Genomic DNA, 21607 nt, shown 5'->3' with positions numbered 1-21607 from the left:
GGGGAGGGCACCGGCCATTACCCCACTGCGATCTCCCTAAACCCCTGGTCGCCGTCCCGCGTAGTTCTCCAGCACTCACAGGTAGATGCCCACCTTCAAGGCAAAGAACAGAGCCCTGAGGATACCAATTTAATTAAAGCAGAATCGCTGTCGTCAAAGAATGAAATTTTGTGACGGGCGGGGACGGGGAGAGTTAGTTACAGCGTGGAGTGATTCGTGCTGTGGGATGAATGAATAAATTATACCTTGAGCTCCTCTTCCACGCTAGACCCTTCACCTCCACCCAAAAGAGTTCCAGGAATCTAGAAAAACATCTTTGGAGGAGATGACATTTGCTTGAAGAATGAATGGAACTTTATTTTTTCCCCTCTCTTTTTCTCTCATCTTTCCCTGCATTGTTCTAAAAATCGACGTGAAAGCATGGTTCTGACCAGTGGCACTGGAATATAGGCACGAGGAGAAAAGCCTGAGCAAAGGCACCCAGAGTGGACCCTAGAAATGTTCTTCTTCCACCCCCACCCCCAAGGCTCCCAGATGGTTAGGTCAGACTTGAGGATATCAGCATCACTGAAGGAGCACTGGCTGTTTTGTTCAAGAAAGATGATGGCCAACTGTACTATGAGGGTCAGCATCCGAAATTCCCCATGGACTGCTTCACGGCGTGGCCCAGAGTCTCCCAGGTATGCAGCTAGTCTAAAATCTAGTGATGCACCGGGTCCTTCCTTGGACTATGGTCCATGGGGAGGCACTCTTGGGGAAAGTGTAGGACAGGGGTTTGTAACTCGGATAGGTCCATGGAGCAGCTTCAGTTGAATGCACAATATTTAGGATAGGGATAAGTACATTTTTCTGGGGGGGGGGAGATTTTTATCACATTTTAAAGAAGTGATACCATCCCACCTCCTGACCCCCTTCCCCGCCCGCCCCCCCCGAAGAAAAGTTAAGAAACCGTGTAGACTCTAGGAATCCTGTACTCTTTCTTAGACTCAGAAAATCGAGGAGAAGTGGGGGAAGGCTCTCCCCTTCAGGGAGGGCGAATGTGTGGCTGGTTTACTGTAGATGGAGTTTCACAGAAACTACTACTCCCAGAGATCCATGCAGCGAAGCCCGAGCTTATTGGTCAAAGGGAAGGACCCTCCCCTAACGTGACACAAGTAAGAGCCAATAGACAGAGGGCATTGTGGGACTTGCCCGGCTACCGCTGTCCTATCAGGAGCCTGGGGGCCGGTGCTTCCGGTATTCGCTCCGGGCTCGGGATCCCGCGGCACCCGGGAGTCTTATTTTCTGTGGGCAGTAATCCCGAAGGTATTTTGTCTCCGCAGCTGCCCAGCTTACCTGGTGTCGGGAGGCTGAGGGTGGGCCCGGAGGGAGGTGGAGGGGCCGGCGCTTGCTGGGGAGTGGGCTGGGCCCAGGTGTGCCGAGAGGATGGGGAGAAAGGGAGGAGGAGGCGCGCGGGGGGCCCGGGCGGCGGACCGCGAGGGGGGAGGGGCTGAGGGTTTGAATGTGTTCCACGTGACTCGCTAGTGACACTTCTGGGACTATGTCCCGGGGCAGCCACCCGGGGTGAAGAACGTGCTTTATGCATAAAGAGCCTTATCACAGCGTCACGTACAAGAAGGTAAAGTTGGCTTTAAAGCCTCAGAACCAGGTGTCTCCACAGTGAGGAAAAAGTATGCGCCTTCGCGGAGTGAATATGATTAAGTGGCTTCTAAAAATATTTATAGAATTTAAATGGCATGGGAAAACGCTAATATATAAGTGGAAAAAATCGTGATGTGAGATTGGACAGTATGGTTGGAAAATGTAATCATTTTCCATAGAAAAAAAGTCCCAGAGGGATTTTTTTTTTTTTCCGTTGGATGAATATGCTTTTTTAGGAATTTACCTTTTTGCCTTTCTCCTGTGTTGACTAAAAAGAAAAAAAGTGTAAAGCACTTGAAATTATTTTATAGTGGAAACACAATAAACAGAAAAACAAGTTGGAGGTTGTGTAACTCTGTTTAAACCTACTGGAGGGGGACCCCTGGGTGGCTCAGCGGTTAGCGCTGCCTTTGGCCCAGGGCGTGATCCTGGGGTCCCGGGGTCGAATCCGGCATCGGGCTCCCTGCATGGAGCCTGCTTCTCCCTCTGCCTGAATATGAACAAACAAACAAACAAATAAATCTTAAAAAAAAAAAAAAAAAAAAAAAAACCTACTGGAAGTGGTCCAGTTCGCCTAAGCGCCTTGATTCTCACCTGAGTTGTCTTGAAAACAAGAATTAAATGGCCATAGGCTGAGTACCAGGTCCTGGTTCTGGCCTTCTCTTCCCTGAAGTAATAAAACAGTGAACTTTTCTTTCCCTAAAACTCCCTGAAATCTTATAGTCACAAGGATACAGTTAGCATCAGGGAGAATTTAAATATTTTTTAATATACAGAATAATTGGGGAACGTCTGAAGGCTATTTCAACTTTTGTTCTCTTGGCTCTGATCTTTCACAGCCAGGGTGTCCACTGCTTTGGTTTTAATTACCTACATTATGACAGTGACTTCCAAACCCTTAACCTCTGACTGCCTAAGGTACATTGCTACCCTATAGACATCTTAGATGAAGCAGATCTTTTTTTTTTTTTTTTTTTTTTTTAGATTTTTACTTATTTATTCATGAGAGACACACAGAGAGAGAGAGAGGCAGAGACACAGGCAGAGGGAGAAGCAGGCTCCATGCAGGGAGCCTGACGTGGGACTCAATCCCGGGTCTTCAGAATCAGGCCCTGGGCCAAAGGCAGGCACTAAACCACTGAGCCACCAGGGCTGCCCACATGAAGCAGATCTAATACAAAATTTATCACACTGCACACCCTGAAGCACACTCTGCCCTATATATCTCTGATTACCTTTGAAGCACACTCTGCCCTATATATCTCTGATTAATGGTTCGACAATTTTTTAAAGATTTTATTTATTTATTCATGAGAGAGAGGCAGAGACATAGGCAGAGGGAGAAGCAGGCTCCTTATGGGGAAACTGATGCGAGACTGGATCCCAGCCCCCCGGGATCATGACCTGAGCCAAACGCAGACTTTCAACCACTGAGCCACCCAAATGTCCCTCAACAATTTCACATCTCCTTTCTTCCTCACCACTCTTATCTTACCTGATACCATTATCTGTCCCATTTGCCTTAGAAATATCTCTTGAATCAGGCCCTCTTTCTCTACTGAAGTAGCTACAAACTTGGCTCACTGTGACATTCAAACTATCTCATGCCCCTATTAAACTTATCAGCCTTCTTCTTTCTCAGGTCCATCCTGCACATTATCACATGAATGTATGGTAGTTCTTCCAAATTCCTCAGCGGCCCCTTTATGCTCAGGGAAACAAGGTTGGAAAGGTATGTTGATCTCAAAAAATAGAAGGCCTGAAATACCTTGCTAAGACATTTTGAAGGAACTTTTTTTATATATATGTAGACTGTAGAGATAGTATTTAGCAGAAGAACAAATTGACCATAGCTGTAATTTTTTTTTTTTAGATGATTCTGCCCTGGGGCACCTGGATAGCACAGTCATTTCAGCCTCTGACTCTTGATTTGAGCTCAGTCATGATCTCATGGGTCATTGGATCAAGCCCCCTCCCTCAGAGGACCCCCCCCCCCCGCACTCAGTGAGGAGTCTGCTTGAAAATTCTCTCCCTCTACCCCTACCCCCCATCTCGTGCACATGCAAACACATACACTCTCCCTCTCAAATAAATAAATCTAAGGAACACAAAGATTTTGCCCAATCACATAGAGCATCCAGGCTCTGTGGGAAAAACGAGACTGGTGTCCAGAGGACCTCTCCTTGACCTACCCTACTTAAAAGGGAGAGATGATCAAGACCTGAACTAGCAGTAGAGTACAAAGGTTTGGAACTGAGTTTTGTAATTTTTGTTAGGTTTTTGAGAAAATATGCCAAATTCTTCTTGTTACTGAGGATGAAAATACTAAAATTGATTCTTCTAAAAATCTCAGTAATGTTATTATATTTGTTTTTCTCTTATTTACAAATCCTTACCCTATGCTACCCCTGGCCTTATATACCCTCAGTAATATTAGACTGACTTGGGTGGCCTAAAACATATCATATAAATTGCCTTTGATATAATTGGCCCATTAGGAATTTTCTCTGCCTGGGAAAATGTATCATGCATTATTTATCAATAAAAGTCTTTTAAAAGTGCATAAGTAGATATTAGAGGAAAACATATATTATCTTATATAAGACCAGTGAGTTAGAGATGGCAGTTTTCTTCATTAGTAATGACAGGTGACTTATTTCTCCATTTACCAAGCCAGCACAGACCCACTTAATCTGACATCATGTGTGGAAGCATAATAGACCATTCCTTCTTAGTAAAAGGTTCTACAAGCTAGGACAAGGCTAGCAAAGACTATGAGAAATAAGCTGCAGATAAGTTAAAAGCCAATCACCGGGCAGTTTGGTAGAGAACACATTTTTTTTTTTTTAATGTTTCTTTATTTGAGAGAAAGAGCATAAGTGGGAGCAGAGGGAGAGAGAATCTCAAGCAGACTCCTCATTGTGTGCAGAGCCTGACAGGCTTGATCCCAGGACCCTGAGATCACCACTTGAGCCGAAACCAAGAGTCAGACGCTTAACCAACTACCACCCAGGTGCCCAGTAGGGAATACATTTCTGTGGATTTAGAGACTTCTCAACGGCGACCTCTCAAGTTCTGTCTTTGACACCTACATACTACTCAGTAAAGAATGGTTTAAAAATGTCCATTGGGTTCTGTGGCATAGATGGCACTGGTGACTTGGTGAAAGCTATTTCAAAAAGGTGATAATAGAGACAATATGGAGTGGGTTAAGAAGAGAATGGTGAGGAGGTGCCTGGCTGGTTTAGTCAGTGGAGTCTTCGACTCTTGATCTCTGGGTCATGAGTTCAAGCCTCACCTTGGGTGTAGAGATTACTTTTTAAAAAGTGGCGTGGGCAGCCCAGGTGGCTCAGCGGTTTAGCACCACCTTCAGCCCAGGGTGTGATCCTGGAGACCCGGGATCAAGTCCCGTGTAGGGCTCCCTGCATGGAGCCTGCTTCTCCTGCTGCCTGGGTCTCTGCCTCTCTCTCTCTCGAATAAATAAAATCTTTAAAAAAAGTGGTGAAAGAATGGATACTGCAAGTTCAGACAATTCTTTGTTTACTAGTAAGATTAAACATCACTATAAATATGTTTATTGATGGGAATCCCTGTGTGGCTTAGCGGTTTAGTGCCTGCCTTCAGCCCAGGGCATGATCCTGGAGTCCCAGGATTGAGTCCCGCATCGGGCTCCCTGCATGGAGCTTGCTTCTCCCTCTGCCTATGTCTCTGCCTCTCTCTCTCTCTGTCTCTCATGAATAAATAAATAGAACCTTTAAAAATAAATAAATCTTCCTTTCAATCACAAAAAGGCCATTTGAATACATGTTTATTATAAAACTTTTTTTTTTCAAAAAATACAGAAAAAGAGAGTCCCATTTTAGCTCTTACAACACCCCCACTCCATTTTAATTACCAATATTGAACACTTTAGGTGTGAATCATTCCTGATTTTTGTCTGCATCTTTATGTAAATATATACAAGTACCCATGTTTAGGGTTTTTTTTCCCTCTAAAGAAAGAATATAGATGAAAAAAACTATTTGAAAACTTTAAAAAGGAGATCCTTTTTTTTGTTTGTTTAAAAATTTTATTTATTTGACAGAGAGAGTGAGTGAGAGAGAGACCACAGACCTGGGAGAGGGGCAGAGGGAGAGGGAGAAGTCGACTCCACCCTGAGCGGGGAGCCTGATGTGGGGCTCAATCCATGACCCCAGGATCATGACCTGAGCAGAAAGCAGACGCTTAACTGACTGAACCACCCAGGAGCCCCAAAAGGAGATGCTTTTAAGACATCTTGGATCCTGGACTGCAATAAAAATGTGATCAGTCTGTCAAATAACATGATGTGTTTTGGAATTAGATTTTTGAATTTTATAAGATTTAAATCTTTACATACATTTATGGTATTATATATAATTGTTACATAATCTATTTACATTTTCTTTTTTTTTTTAAAGATTTTATTTATTTATGAGAGACAAAGAGAGAGGCAGAGGGAGAAGCGGGCTCCATGCAGGGAGCCTGACGTGGGACTCGATCCCGGGTCTCCAGGATCACGCCCTGGGCTGAAGGCAGGCTCTAAACCACTGAGCCACCCAGGGATCCCTCATAATCTATTTACAAAAAGGATTTGTGGTACCCATCTAATGTATTGATAGACTCCATGATGAATTGATTCATTTCAGGCTTTCAGTGCATCTGGCATTTTTTTTTTTTTTAAGATTTATTTATTTATTCAGAGAGAGAGAGGCAGAGACACAGGCTCCATGCAGGAAGCCTGACGTGGGAATTGATCCTGGGTCTCCAGGATCACACCTTGGGCTGCAGGCGGTGCTAAACCGCTGCGCCACTGGGGCTGCCCAATCTTGCATGTTTTATTGGCTCTCCCTAATTCATCATAGCATCATAGCATCATAGCAGGGCTACACCCAAAAATTGTGATTACATTAACTTACAGACACAGGATTAGTAGTAGAGTGCACATTTTTTGTTTACTTGATTCCTGTCACTGTCTTGAAACTTTGAACCGAGAACTGCTATCATAGGCATTGCTATTATTTTCCCTAAATTACTGATTTCTACTATCCTGTTTGTGATCAGGGAAGTTTGAACTAGAGGTGCCCAATAAATGTATTTGAGCTGCAGAAATGGCCAAAAACTAGTATTCTACAGAGGCAATCATAAAATGAACCTGTGAGACAAAATAAAAATCTGGAATTTCATTCCTATTATTGAAGACTTATTATTAAAACATTATAGCCATTACATTTCAAAGGTTTGACCTTATTTTACAGGAAAAATAATTTCTCAGGAATGCTGGTTCCTGGATTGTACTTGTGCTCACCATGCAACACAATTTTATTTATTTATTTTTAAATATTTTATTTATTTATTCATGAGAGATACAGAGAGAGAGAGAGGCAGAGACACAGGCAGAGGGACAGGCAGGCCCCATGCCCAACGTGGGACTCGATCCTGGGTCTCCAGGGTCAGGCCCTGGGCCGAAGGCAGGCACCAAACCGCTGAGCAACCCAGGTGTCCACAACACAATTTTAATGCTAAAAAACCATCTCCTTTCAGCTGGGATTGTGGAGGTGCAAGATATTTTGGGTACCTCATTTTTATTTAACACTTTTTTCCTTCGTTCTCTTTTTCATTATGTCTGGACAGAAAAATGATTCATCAGGAATTTTGGAGATTTTTTTACCTCATGAAAACTTGTGACAAGTTCACTGTCTGCCTTTAATTCCTTCTCAGAACTGGTGAATATTCCCACTTAGGGTGTTTTCTTAAAAGACCCATGGCTAAATAAATTTAAAAACTAAAAGTTAGAAGCACCTGGCCGGGTCAGTTGGTGGAGCATGTGACTCTTCATCTTGGGGTTGTGAGTTCAAGCCCCTTGTTGGTTGTAGAGATTACTTGTTAAAAAATCTTAAAAAAAAAAAAAAAAAAAAAAAACCCTAAAAGTTAAACAGTTTTTAACATTTTTTGTTTAATGAATACCAATATAATGAATGAGTTTACAAATATTAGAATTAGAATTAATTTCTATTACTGTGCTTTATATTTTTATTTAAATTTCATAACATTGGGCAGCCCCGGTGGCTCAGCAGTTTAGCGCTGCCTTCAGCCCAGGGCCTGATTCTGGAGACCCGGGATCAAGTCCCACGTCAGGCTCCTTGCATGGAGCCTGCTTCTCCCTCTGCCTGTGTCTCTGATTCTCTGTCTTGTTCTCTCTGTGTCTCTCATGAATAAATAAATAAAAATAAAATCTTTTTTAAATTTTTCATAAGTGTTGGGGCAACTAGGCGAGTCAGTTGGTTGAGTGTCTAATTGGAGATTTCAGCTCAGGTCATGAGCTTATGGGTCATGGGATGGAGCCCTGCATTGGGCTCTGTGCCCAGCAGGGAGTCTGCTTGAGATTCTCTTTCCCTCTCTCTCTGCCCCCATCCCCTCTCTCTCTCTCTCTCTCTTTTTTTTTTTTTTTTTTTTGTAGTTTTATGGTTGTATTAACACAAATATGACATGCACATAAGCTGTCTGTCTATTCATTTTCTTCCCCACGCAGCCTGGCATTGGGATTGGTGAATCTGATGGCCAGCTGGGCTGTCCTTTCCACAATAACTTTATGGTTCTTGGAGGATACATTGTAAGCAATCTCTGCATAATAAGATTTGTTGCCTATCAGCAGCACTTCAAGCTCCTTGACATTGTGGACTAGGAACTTCCAGAAGCCACTGGGCAGCATGTGCTTTGTTTTCTTGTTGCTCCCATAACCAATGTTGGGCATCAAGATCTGGCCCTTGAATCTTCCACATACCCTGTTGTCAGTGCCTCTGGGTTTCCGCCAGTTGCGCTTAATTTTGATATATCTGTCTGACTGGTGCCGGATGAACTTCTTGATCCTCTTTTTAATGATCTTGGGCTGTACCAGAGGTCTGAGGATAGCCATGAGGCCTTCAAGAAAGAGACAGAGATGGTGTCAAGCAGTCCCAGCAATAGATGGCTGCCACCTCTGCAGGCAGCGGTGAGGAAAAGAGCCCCATCCTTTCTAAATAAATAAATCTAAAAGAATAAATTTCATAAACATCTTTTGGTCAAAAAAATATAATGTTTTTCTTTAAGTTATCTAGCTAATGTACTCTTTGTTAACGACTATGTGAAAGTTCTTAATTGTTTTTGTCTAAAAATCAGTCTTGCACATTTATTGTTGCAACATTTTATTCCTGCAGCCAATATTTTATATATATATATATTTAAAAATATATATATATATATAAACTCACTGATAGAATTTTGAAATAGGATTTACCTGAGGCGATTTTTTTTTTGCCTTTTAGATAAAGATTGCTTGTCATGTTTATCTATATTTGAAAATGAATACTCATCTTTGAGATAAGTTAGAATATCCAACTTATTCTCGTTACTGCCGTATTCTCATCTGACCTTATGTATCTTAGATATGTGTGAACTCACCATCCAGGGATGCTAGAAATGACGTTAGAGCTTAGGCTGTTCGGTTTTCCAAAGCCAACTTTTTTTTTTTTAAGATTTTATTTACTTATTCATGAGAGACACAGAAAGAGAGGCAGAGACATCGGCAGAGGGAGAAGCAGGCTCCCTGCAAGGAGCCCAATGCGGGACTTGATCCCAGACCCTGGGATCACACGCTGAGTCAAAGGTAGACTTTCATCCACTGAGCCAGGAGTCCCTCCGAAGCCAACTTTTAGTGCATCTGAACTTGAAGCTCACTAAAGCAATGTAGACCAGGTTCTGTACATAAGGTGATTCAAGGAAAGATTTTCATACTGTGGCACTGATAGAGTCTCTGCATTATAATAATCACTAGAAATAAAGATCCCCCCCCCCCCCGGAACTACTCTAGGAAGAAACATTTCATTGTTACGAAATCCTACATTAGTTTTATAAAATGTTGAAATTATATCATACAAATATATGATTTATTAACATTATTTTTTTAAAAATTTAGGGATGCCTGAGTGGCTCAGCAGTTGAGCATCTGCCTTTGGCTCAGGGAGTGATCCCAGAGTCCTAGGATCGAGTCCTGCATCAGGCTTCCTGCATAGAGCCTGCTTCTCCTCTATGTCTCTATCTCTCATGAATAAAATCTTTTAAATTTTTTTTAAATTTTAAACACTTTTAAAAGATTTAATTTATTTATCAGAGAGTGAACAAGAGTGAGAGAGAGAGAGAGCACGAGCTGGAGTAGGGGCAGAAGGAGAGGGAGAAGGCCCTCCGCTGAGCAGGGAGCCCCATATGGGGGCTTGATTCTGAGACTCCAGGATCAGGACCTGAATCCAAGGCAGCTGCTTAAGGGGCTGGGCCACCCAGGCACCCCTATTAACATAGTTTGATTGTTTGTCCTCATGGTTTAAATGACAGTATGAGTTCTTTAAGACCTGGGAACTTGTCCTAATATGTATGGTTGGTTAACCTTTTTCTTTTTTTAAATCATACAGAAAATGAGAAATGCTGGTGTATGTCTGTATTAGGACTCTGTGGCCCAGTAGGGGAGGGAAATAGCTCTTAATATATATCCCCCATTGTTTTGATTGTTAGGAAGAGGCTGGATTATTTAACAGACTTGGAAAGAACGTCCAATGCAGTACAAAGAGATTTACTGACAGTATCATAAGAGCCTAAAGCAACAAACAAAACTGATGACAACACAACCCCTGGTGATACCATGACCCAATTGGAAACTCCTTTTATGATGTAATGAATACAGAGCAATCCATCTGAAAGTACTTGCCAGCACTTATGAAATGCGCTAGGAACTGACAGGCAAAGAAGCTTAGTTCCTACTCTCAAGGCCTTTGTGTGTGAGTTGTGAATTGAGAGCTAGGACATGAAAGAAGGACTGATGATCACAAGTAATAAACTGAAGATGTCACAGGAGTGCTTTGGACTGTAAGGGCTATAGGAATTAGGAGGAAAGGGCAGCCCCCGTGGCGTAGCGGTTTAGCGCCGCCTGCAGCCCAGGACGTGATCCTGGAGACCCTGGATCGAGTCCCACGTCAGGCTCTCTGTATGGAGCCTGCTTCTCCCTCTGCCTGTGTCTCTGCCTCTCTCTCTCTCTCTGTCTGTCTCTATGAATAAATAAATAAAATCTTTAAAAAAAAAAAAAAAAGGAATTAGGAGGAAAGTATCACCTTTGTAGGATGATTCAGGAAGACTTCTCGGAGGACGTGGTATTTAAGCCGGGCCTTCAATTCACCTGTCATTTATTACATGTTTTGAATGGGCCAGGCATTGTAACTATGAAGATGAATAAATAGAAGACCTGGGGGGTAAGTATGTCCACACTTGGGGTTTGAATGCCCAGCCGAAGAGTTCAGATGTGATCCTGTCAGCCAGTGCTGTCCATCAGAACTTTCTTAACTGATGGAAATGTTCCGTCCTGCCTTGTCCAATATGAGAGCCAATAAGCCACATGTGACTTTCAACCACTTCAAAAAAGGGCTAGTGTGACTGAGAAGCTGGATTTTTTAAAATTTTTAATTAAATTTACAAAGCATACATGGTTAGTAGCTACTTTATTGAACAGCACAGCTCCAGGCAGTGGATAACATCTGTCGATTTTTAAGCTGATAAATGATATTCCTAAAAGGACCTTTTAAGGTTGGTCTTGCACAGATGGACTAGAGAAAGACAAGTTGGGGAACCACACTAGAGGAGATTTTTGCAGTCATCTGGGCTCGAGGTGACAGTGATGTGATTCAGGATGGTGCTGGTAGGAATGACAAGGACTGGATTCCCAAAGAGTTCTAAGAACTAATAGGACTTGGTGACTAACTGAGAGTACAGGAGATGAGTTTTTAGCCTGAGTGAATATGACAACAGTGATATCCATTAAGGAGCTGCTGTTGATGGGGATCCCGGGGTGGCTCAGCGGTTTAGTGCCTGCCCCTTCGGCCCAGGGCCTGATCCTGGAGACCCGGGATCGAGTCCCACATCAGGCTCCCTGCATGGAGCCTGCTTCTCCCTCTGCCTGTGTCTCTGCCTCTTTCTCTCTCTCTCTCTCTCTCTCTCTGTGTGTGTGTGTGTGTGTCTCTCATAAATAAAATCTTAAAAAAAAAAAAAAAAAGGAACTGCTGTTGAGAACAAAAAAGCCTTTTTTTTTTTTTTTTTTAATGCACATCCAGTTTGAAGTCAATGTGGGCAGGGCTAATATCAGCCATCATGTGAAGCCTAACAAATCTTTGAATAGCATTGCAGCTCAGCAAAGGAGCCAGGAGAAGAGTGCAGATGTGGGACACCTGGGTGGCTCAGCGGTTGAGCATCCGCCTTCAACTCAGGTCATGATCCTGGGGTCCTGAGATTGAGTTCCGCATTAGGCTCCTTGCACAGGGAGCTTTCGTCTCCCTCTGCCTGTGTCTCTGCCTCTCTCTGTCTCTCATGAATAAATAAATAAAATCTTTAAAAAGAAAAAGCCATCTTGAAGGGAGTTAAGGAAATAAGTACCAATAAAATCAGGGATGTAAATATCAATTAATGTGATTTGGCAGTGAAAGAACAGAAATTGGATGGTGAAAGAGGTCTTTCTCGGGTTTTGTTTGTTTGTTTTTAGAGCGAGCGAGAAAGGGAGAGCATGAGTGAAGTAGGGGCAGAGGATAAAGGAGAGAGAGAATCCTCATACACACTCCCCAGTGAGTGTGGAGCCCAGTGTGGGGCTCGATCTCACAACCCTGAGATTGTGACCTGAGCTAAAATCAAGAGTTGGATGCTTAACCAACTGAACCACGCAGGCACCCCTCAATTTTTTATTTTGAAAACTTTTTTAGATTTAAAGTACTGTCAATACAGGGATCTCCGGGTGGCTCAGTGGTTTAGTGCCTGCCTTCTGCCCAGGGCATGATCCTGGAGTCCTGGGATCGAGTCCCACATCGGGCTCCCTGCATGGAGCCTGCTTCTCCCTGTGCCGGCTTCTTCCTGTGCCTGTGTCTCTGCCTGTCTCTCTCTATGTCTTTCATGAATAAATAAATAAAATCTTTAAAAAATAAAAATAAGGTACCATGAATACCAATATAGCCTCAATCTAGATTCAAGAATTATTAACATTTTGCTACATCTATTTGATCTTTCTGCATTTCTATATAAAATGTATGGAGTTTGGTGTTTTTGTTTTTTTGCAAAACCAATTGAAAGCAAATTGTAGGCATCATCTCATTTTACCCCAAATGCTTAAGCATCATATTTAAATGGTAAGGACCTTCTCCTTCATAACCGCAATACCATGGTCACACTTAAGAAAATGAATAACTCTACTATATATTCTAATATCCATTGCATATTCATATTTCTCTAATTATAAAAATATCAGGGATCCCTGGGTGGCTCAATGGTTTGGCGCCTGCCTTTGGCCCAGGGTGTGATCCTGAAGTCCTGGGATCAAGTCCCACGTTGCATTCCCTGCATGGAGCCTGCTTCTCCCTCTGCCTGTGTCTCTGCTTCTCTCTCCCTCTCCCTCTCTCTCTTTCTGTCTCTCGTGAATAAAATATTTTTAAAAAAATAATTATAAAAATAACTATTTTTTATAGAAAATGTTATTTCCTCAATTCAAGAACCAATTAAAGTTTACAAATTGTGTTTGCTTGTTATGGCTCAGTAGTGTCTTTTAACCTGTCACATTCCTTTGTCCTTTTATCTCCTTGAAACATTGACCTGTGAAAGGCCTAAGCCAATTTGTCTTGTAAAATGTCCTATGTTTTGGATTTGTCTGATTATATTCTCCCACTAAAACTTTCCTTTTTACTGATTTCAGACAACCTGTATCCAAAAGGATGGAGTTGGGAGAAGGAAGACTTCTCAGGACAGGGATGAATGCATTGTACCAGGCAGTACACCCAGTTCATGGCCTGGTCTGGACTGACGGGAATCAGGTAGTCCTAACTGATTTACAGCTTCACAGTGGAGAGGCCAGGTTTGGGGACTCCAAGGTCATCGGACAGTTTGAACATGTATATGGGGTGTCCTGGGCCCCGCCTGGTGTAGCTGACATGGCTGCTCTGCTCGCTGTCCAGCACAAGAATCATGTCATTGTGTGGCAGCTGTGTCCCAGCACTACGGAGACGATCAAATGGGTGATGTCTTGGATCTGTGAGATTAGACAGTCACTCCCTGTCCTTCCCCAGGGCTGTGTGTGGCATCCAAAGAGTGCTGTCCTGGCTGTGTTGACTGCACAGGATGTGTCAGTCTTCCCAAGTGTTCACTGTGACTGCTCCAGGGTGAAAGTGGACATTGACACCCAGGGCCTCATTCACTGTGCCTGTTGGACCCAGGATGGCCGGAGGCTGGTGGTGGCATCTGGTAGCAGCCTGCATTCCTATATTTGGGACAGTGCTCAGAAGACTCTCCACAGGTGCTCCTTCCATCCGGTGTTTGATGTGGACAGCCATGTGCGCTCCCTTAGTGCCACTGTGAACTCACAGGTTGCTATAGCCACTGAGCTTCCACTAGATAAGATTTGTGGCTTAAATGCATCCGAAACCTTTGCCATTCCACCTGGTGGTGAAGACACTCATTTGTGTACTTCACCAATTACTGAGGAAGTACCCATTGGGGATGAGGGAGCAGTTGCTTCTGAAACAAATTTTGAAACATCAGTGTCTCCTGTTTCTTCCTCTTCAGATCCTCTGGATCTAACTCATATACATTTCAATACAGCTACGTCTGAGAGTAGTTCTCTTATTTGCCTAAGAAAAAAGGACTTCTTGACAGGAACTGGCCTGGATTCTTCACATTTGGTCCTTGTGACCTTTGAGAAAGAGGTCACCCAGACCAAAAAAGTCACCATTCCCGGCATTCTGGCTCCTGATCTAATAGCTTTTAATCTTAAAGCACAGGTGGTGGCGGTGGCTTCCAATACTTACAATATAATTTTTATCTATTCTGTCATTCCATCGTTCACACCAAACATCCAGCAAATTCAATTAGAGAGAAATGAAAAGCCAAAAGGTTTATGTTTCCTGACAGATAAGTTATTATTAATTTTGGTAGGAAGACAAAAATCCACTGATTCAGCATTTCTTCCTTCTTCAAAGACTGATCAGTATACCATTCATTTGATTGTTAGAGAAGTAACATTGGAAGAAGAACTTCCAGTCACATCGAGTGAAAACCGGAGTGGATACTCTACTTTCAGCACTCTGTTAAATAAAACAGACAGAAAAAAACTAATTGAAAGTCTTTCCCCAGATTTTTGTTACCAAAACAGAGGGCTCTTAACAGCTAAAGGCAGCAGGCAAAGTGGAAAGCCTGAAAGAACCCTTATTAAAGAAATCAAAAGTCCTCCAACCAGTGTCTGTGATGGCTTCATCACTCTTAAAACTCTAGATGCTGAGCCTGTTAACGGCTCAGTATCACTGCCCAGATCCAGGAGCACACCCAACCACACCCTAAGTCCAGAACCTCCTAATTTGCTTCCAAGAAAGAACTTACCAAGGGAAAAGGAAATTTACCAGCTGTCTAAGGAAATGGAAATTTTATCTAGGACCCTGACTGAAGTACAGCGATGTCTTTCTGAACTCACAGATGCTCTACATCGTGAGAAGTCCTCTCCTGTGTATCCGCCCTCTCAGGATCTGCCCTATGTGCACATCACTTATCAGGTAACTTCTTTGAGGAGCTACCACTGTACGTAAAAGTTCCTGCAGCCAGTGGGTACTGGTAAGAAAAATTCATTGATGAGGAAGATGGTGTTCTAGCTGAACTTCACTGAACTGGGCATGGTACATTACAGGCAAGTTGTTATACCTCTCTGGGTTGGTTGGCTGCCAACCAGATGGGCACACATGCCAGCATACACTGTGATTATATCACATGCGTGGTATAAAATATGAATGAGTGTACTCATCCTGGCAATTTATATTTAGAAAAAAAAGAATTTTCCTTATGTGGTATTTCACTGTGGGAAACTTTTCCTTATGCAGAGAGAAAGGTTAGGTTGATTTTAAAAAGTTTAATGCATCTGCAAACATACAGTATTACACAAATGGGATTATATCTTATCTGTTTTTATCATAAACATTTTTTCTTTCCCATTGAACTTGGCCCTGCCCCCCACCATAATCCGCTTTAACCCACGGCTTAATGTGGCTCCCTCCACTATTTTAGGTCATACTCATATAATCTTACACACTTCTTTATATACATAGGTCTATAGATGTGGGAGAGGTTGTCATTGTTGTACAAAACAGGGTCCTAGGGTACATTCTTGGTGCTGAGAGTGCACTGTTGATGTAGCTGGTCCCGTGTTGGTGGATATTCACATTGCCTTTGGCTTCTTCACTTTTGTGTCTTCAGTCACTCCAAGTCGTGCTGTAGTAGTACTCTTCTGTGTATCTATTTGTACTCCTACTTTTATTTCTGTTGGGTTGGTTCCCAGAAGTGGAAGTGCTAATTTGAAGAGTATATATATGTTTCTACTTTTAACAGAGCTACCAGATTGCCTCTCAGAGATTTTGTACTTAATGTATCCTCACATACCCATCCTCAACCTATGGGACTGTCCTTTCCCTCAAATCCTCATCAGTCTGATAAGTGTGAAGTGCTTTTCACTTTTATTCCTTTTTTTTTAATTTTTTTTTTTTAATTTTTATTTATTTATGATAGTCACAGAGAGAGAGAGAGAGAGAGGCAGAGACACAGGCAGAGGGAGAAGCAGGCTCCATGCACCAGGAGCCCGATGTGGGATTCGATCCCGGATCTCCAGGATCGCGCCCTGGGCCAAAGGCAGGCGCCAAACCGCTGCGCCACCCAGGGATCCCTCACTTTTATTCCTTTGTATTTCCTTTACTATTAGTGAATTTGAGTATGTCTTCATGGTGTTTGGCTAATTAAGGATTAATTGCCTATTGCTCATTTTTTTCCTATTGAGCTATCAGTTTATAAGAGGTTTTTTGTATATTATAGAAATTAATGTACATGTAATAGTCTAGATTCTCTTACTATTTTATTATATTAGTTTTTACATTGAAGTTTTTAATCTTTCATTAAATTTTGGTGTATGGCCCACTTTTATTTTCTGAGAGATAACCAGTTGTGCTGGCAGCATTATTAAAAGTCCATCTTTGGGACACCTGGCTGGCTCAGTATATGGAATACGCAGCCGTTGATCTCAGGATCTTGAGTTCAAGCCCTACATTGGGCATAGAGCTTACTTTCTTTCTTTTTATTTTTTTAAGATTTTATTTATTCATGAGAGACAGAGAATGAGAGGCAGAGACATAGTCAGAGGGAGAAGCAGGCTCCCCGCACAAGGAGCCTGATACGGTTTGTGATTCCAGATTCCAGGATCGAGTCCCACATCGGGCTCCCTGCGAGGAGCCTGCTTCTCCCTCTGCCTATGTCTCTGCCTCTCTCTCTCTCTGTGTCTCTCATGAATAAATAAATCTTTAAAAAAATAAAATAAAATAAATTCATCTTTAATCCCACTGAACTTGATCTACCACCACATTTGTCATCTATAAATTTATATACTGGGATCTAATTCTCTGGGTTCTCCATACTCTAACTACTATAATGCTGACCTCTTGTCTAGAATTTTACCAATATCACACTCATTTGATAACTGTGGACTTCTATATCTTCATTTTAAGATATTTGTAGAAAGTTGGTATCGAATCATTGATAAATAATATATAAACTCTTATTTAACAGTGATCAAGGGCAGCCCGGGTGGCTCAGCGGTTTAGCGCTGCCTTCAGTCCAGGGCCTGATCCTGGAGACCTAGGATCAAGTCCCATGTTGGGCTTCCTGCATGGACCCTGCTTCTCCCTCTGCCTGTGTCTCTGCCTCTCTCTCTCTCTCTGTGTGTCTCTCATGAATAAATAAATAAAATCTTAAAAAAAAAAAAAGATGAAGAAGAGGTATTTTAGTTTTTTCTTAAAATTTACTAGTGTTTAATATATAGGTTTGTATTATTTTTTAAAATTATTTTTTACAGATTTTACTCATTTATTTGAGACAGAAAAAGAGAGAGAGAGCATGAGCGCGGGGGGCGGCGGGGAGGGAGAAAGACAGACTCCCTACTGAGCTGGGAGCCTGATGTAGTGCTCCATCCCAGAACCCAGAGATTATGACTTGAGCTGAAAGCAGACACTTAACCATCTGAGCCATCCCAGTGCCCTTTGGATGTGGTTTTTAAAGGAACCAAAAGTAGTTTAAAGCTGGATTAAAAATTTTTTTATTATGAAAAATCTCTAACATATATTTTTATTATGGAAAAATTATACACATAAATAAAGACTACATAATGAACTCCTTTTTATATCTGGCATCTGGATTTAACAGTTGTTAGCATTGAGATACCTGGGTGGCTCAATGGTTAAGTGTCTGCCTTTGGCTCAGGGCATGATCCTAGGGTTCTGGGATCGAGTCCTACATCAGGCTCCTCTAGAGAAGTCTGGTTCTCCCTCTGCCTATGTCTCTGCCTCTCTCTTTCTCTGTCTCTCATGAGTAGATAAATAAAATCTGTAAAGCAAAACAAAACAGTTGTTAGGATTTTGTCATAGTTGCTTTTTAAAAATTTCCTAAAATATTTTAAGTAGGAATGTCATGGTAATCTAACCCATAAATATTTTGTGATCTAATCCTTTTGTTGTATTAAATAATGTAGCCCAAAGCTCCTTATTTATAACTGGTCCAGTTATAGTGATAATATTTTTAAAAACTACTTATACATTCTATTCTTAAGAAATGTTAACTCTGTTGCTTCTGCAGTCAGTTTAACCACTTTTATTTTTATATTTGAAGAAATCTTATAATGTAGGTCCTGGTGTTGAAAAAAGAGCCATTCTCCTCTGCAATGGCAAACTAAGGCTCAGTACAGTCCAGCAGACTTTCGGCCTCTCTCTTATTGAAATGCTTCATGGTAGGTAGAATTGAGAAATTGGCTGTACCCCTCACCAACCTCCTTCTACCATCTATTTTGTAACTGTCACTGATAATGAAGATGAAGTATATGAACCATTCAGTGATTCACTAGGTAGTGAATTCTTGTTCATTGCCTACAGTATACCCACGTCTATTATAGGTGCCAAAAAAACATGGAAAATATGGGTTCTACCCTTAAGAAACTTAAAACTTAACAGCCTAGCTGGAAGACCTAAATGTACACATGAAAAAAAAAACAAAGCAATGTATAACAACTGCAAAGGAGTGACATAAAACCTCATATATACCTGTGGCACTAAACAAAGATCATAGCAGCATTGCAAAATATTTAAAGGAGTTGTCATTTTAATATACAACAATCACGGGAATGTGAAGGGCATCCCTAAATGCCAGTGGACTGAGCCATATGCCCCTTCCATCAGGTACACAGCATGGTGGTTTTTCATGCCTCATTCTTCTATTGGTAGCCACCACATTGAACATGAAATCGGTTTCATTTTTTCCTCCCTTGAACATTGTAGCGCCAGCACTTTTCTGTTTTGACACATGTGTTTGTGATGTGACTTAATAATTGTCATTTGTCCTGGGTGGGGTTAATATTCCATTCTGGGTGCACCATATTTTCTTTGACCTTTAAGTGGTTTCCAGTTTTCAGCATCATACATAGCACTAATAAAAATGTCTCTGGATGTTTTACAGGCTGTTTTTAAGCCACTGGTCCTAGGTTACCCCAGAACAAACCATTCAGGGTTTTCTGGACCATTCTTGTCTAGCAGTAGTCAGTTCAGCATGCTTAGATGTCTAGAGGTTGGCATGGATCTAAAGAATAAAGGTTCCTCCAGAGAGTAGCTATTTCCACCTTCACATAGTTTCTGGAGAAACTGCTAAAGAACGTGTAGATAGGGATACTCCACACAAACCCTAACACGTGTGTGCATAGCACTGAGTAATACATGCCTCTCTCCTGGTTAAAAATGGATGTCCTCTAGCTATGCCTACGTCATCATTACCCATTCCTGCCGTATAACCTCACCCTCCGTAGTACTGTCCTTCAGTCTCCCCATCCTCTTCTTGGTCTTATGATGATCAGTTCAATATTATCAACTACTCTATTCCTACCCTCAAAAAAATTTTTGTCTTATTTTTCTTTATAGAATAAGATGAGATACCCTAAATTGCCTATGTTTATTTTCCTTGCAGACTCACACTGGATCCTTCTCTGTGCTGATAGCGAAGGCTTCATCCCATTAACTTTCACGGCCACTCAGGAAATAACCATCAGAGATGGCAGCACAAATGTCTTCACAGACTCTGTCTCAGAGTCTTAATCCTGCTCCTTCTCTTGAAGCCTTTAAAGACCTGACTGTCCAGAGTCCAGATGCCACTGGCTGACCTGCCCGTTGAAGCAGCACTGCCTGATACTTATTTGTGGAGTATTTGCTGCATACATAGCTTTTCAGATGAGGCCATTACAGACGAGGTCTCTTTTCCGCCAGGGACTCTCCTCAGCTGGGGTTGGCGCTGTCGCTCAGCGAGGAAGCACCTGCCACCGTTGGCTGTTTTTCCCTTTTCCCCACCCCGGGCTGAAGCTCACTGCTCTGGAGCAGAGCTCAGTCTTTGTTAGATGGCTCAAAAAGTGGTTGTTTATGTATTCGTGACTGTGTGATTTTGTCTAAGGGCAAAATTCCCAGAACAAAACAGTATTATGGTGCCATATGGATTGTGTTTTATGGTTTCTCTGAGGCTTTCTGTCCCTTGCCCAAAACTGTTAAAGCTGTCTTAGAAGCACTTAAAAGGTACTTCAGCATTGTTATAGATCATTTCCTTGGCTTAAAGATGATAATGAGAGGTACTGGAGAACATATGCTCCAACATATCCTCCTTACTCAAACCAGCAGGAATCAGCAGAGCTCAAAAGAAGACAAAAAAATTAAGTGGACTTCTGTCCCCAGAATAGGCAGTTGTTCTAATGTGGGCTGGACCTGCCAGGATCTAAACCTAACTCAACCAGCTTCCTTAAAAAATTCTGGCTAACCAAGGTCCAGATACTCCTAAAAAGTAGCCCCAGGCAAATTTCAGATGAACTATCAAGTGCTTTGACCCCTGTGGACCCTACTTGAGGATGTGCTTATGTTAACGGTACAACGCCAAGCTCTGGTGCGGTCTAGGGCATGATTACATGCTGTCACTACTCCTGATTTTCTCCCTAGAATGCCCGCCCCCCAGTTTTAGGATCATAAAAATGTCCTATTTTTGTCCAGTAGTTAGCTCCCTCAGTTAAGTTGTCACTTTAATTTTGATGTTCTCAAGTCTTAGAGACCAGCATAGTCTGTGAGAGAACATAGTTCAGAGAATTGGAAATTTCACTCAATCTGAGGTAAGTTAAAAGTACCAACTTATTATAATTATGGGCAAAAGTGCCGAGTTAGTAAAGTGGAAAGAGCCCTGATTGCAACTTCAGATAGACATGCCATTTCTCGAACAGAATCATATATTTCAGTGACGGCATCATGACAAATTGATGAGTGTGTGGCTACTCAGGGTACATCTGCAGATAAATTGTTTCAGCCATTGAGGTTCCATTAGCACATATGCATCTTTTTGCCCCCTTTCCTTGAAAATTATCTGGAAAAAAAACAACTCCATACCCTTGGGGACTCCTGTCTGTCTGTTACCATTTATGAAGATGAAGCTGGAATAGGAAAGAAGTGAGGGCACATTTTGTGGTTCAGATGCATTAGGCAGCTGCTGGGATAATGGAAGTGGAGGCCGTTGGTCTGTAATCAGGTGCTTGAGAGCAGTGGCCGAGGACAGTCTTGAGGCCTGGTTCTGTCTGCAAAGGAAGTGTCTGGGCGAGATGAAAGACTATTATAAAGCCTGAGGGGCCTGGGGACCAGGCAGTAAGATCAGTGCGGGTGCCTCAAGGTACAGGTAATAGCCACCATTTCCCTGGTCAGTCCTGTGAATGAGTCAATAAAATCACTAATGGTTGTTGTGGCCGTTGTGAATGTTCTGATGTTATTTTCTCTGTGATTATCGCTCGTATAAAGACAATTTCTTGATTTTA

The 21607-nt window shown here is 42.1% G+C and overlaps 2 protein-coding genes and 1 long non-coding RNA gene across 7 annotated transcripts; 1 reads left to right on the top strand and 2 right to left on the bottom strand.

Annotated features, from left to right (window-relative positions):
• Positions 1 to 5: 5 nt before the first annotated feature.
• WDCP (WD repeat and coiled coil containing) lies at positions 6 to 21607 on the top strand. 5 transcript variants are annotated; one of them, XM_038560897.1, is made up of 4 exons: positions 6 to 680; positions 13409 to 15254; positions 18400 to 18517; positions 19741 to 21607. In XM_038560897.1, exons 1-4 carry the CDS (start codon positions 499 to 501, stop codon positions 19866 to 19868), a joined length of 2274 nt encoding a protein of 757 aa, XP_038416825.1. In that variant the 5' UTR covers positions 6 to 498; the 3' UTR covers positions 19869 to 21607. The 5 variants fall into 5 exon arrangements, with proteins under 5 accessions (XP_038416825.1, XP_038416827.1, XP_038416828.1 ...); XM_038560900.1 differs by lacking the exon at positions 6 to 680 and adding an exon at positions 1180 to 1305; XM_038560898.1 differs by lacking the exon at positions 6 to 680 and adding an exon at positions 10406 to 10554.
• Positions 21 to 1103, bottom strand: LOC119877153. Its single transcript, XR_005372213.1, has 3 exons — positions 950 to 1103; positions 246 to 439; positions 21 to 93 (listed from the first exon to the last, which is right to left on the bottom strand). It is a non-coding gene; the product is annotated as an uncharacterized LOC119877153 (long non-coding RNA).
• Positions 8168 to 8575, bottom strand: LOC106559895 (60S ribosomal protein L32-like). Its single transcript, XM_038560909.1, has one exon. The coding sequence runs from the start codon at positions 8573 to 8575 to the stop codon at positions 8168 to 8170; it is 408 nt and encodes a 135-aa protein (XP_038416837.1).

The sequence above is a fragment of the Canis lupus genome, chromosome 17, assembly GCF_011100685.1.
Source record: "Canis lupus familiaris isolate Mischka breed German Shepherd chromosome 17, alternate assembly UU_Cfam_GSD_1.0, whole genome shotgun sequence".
NCBI classification, from domain to species: domain Eukaryota; kingdom Metazoa; phylum Chordata; class Mammalia; order Carnivora; family Canidae; genus Canis; species Canis lupus.
The sequence above is the reverse complement of the archived record's forward strand: the minus strand, read 5'-3'. Positions and strand labels throughout refer to the sequence as shown.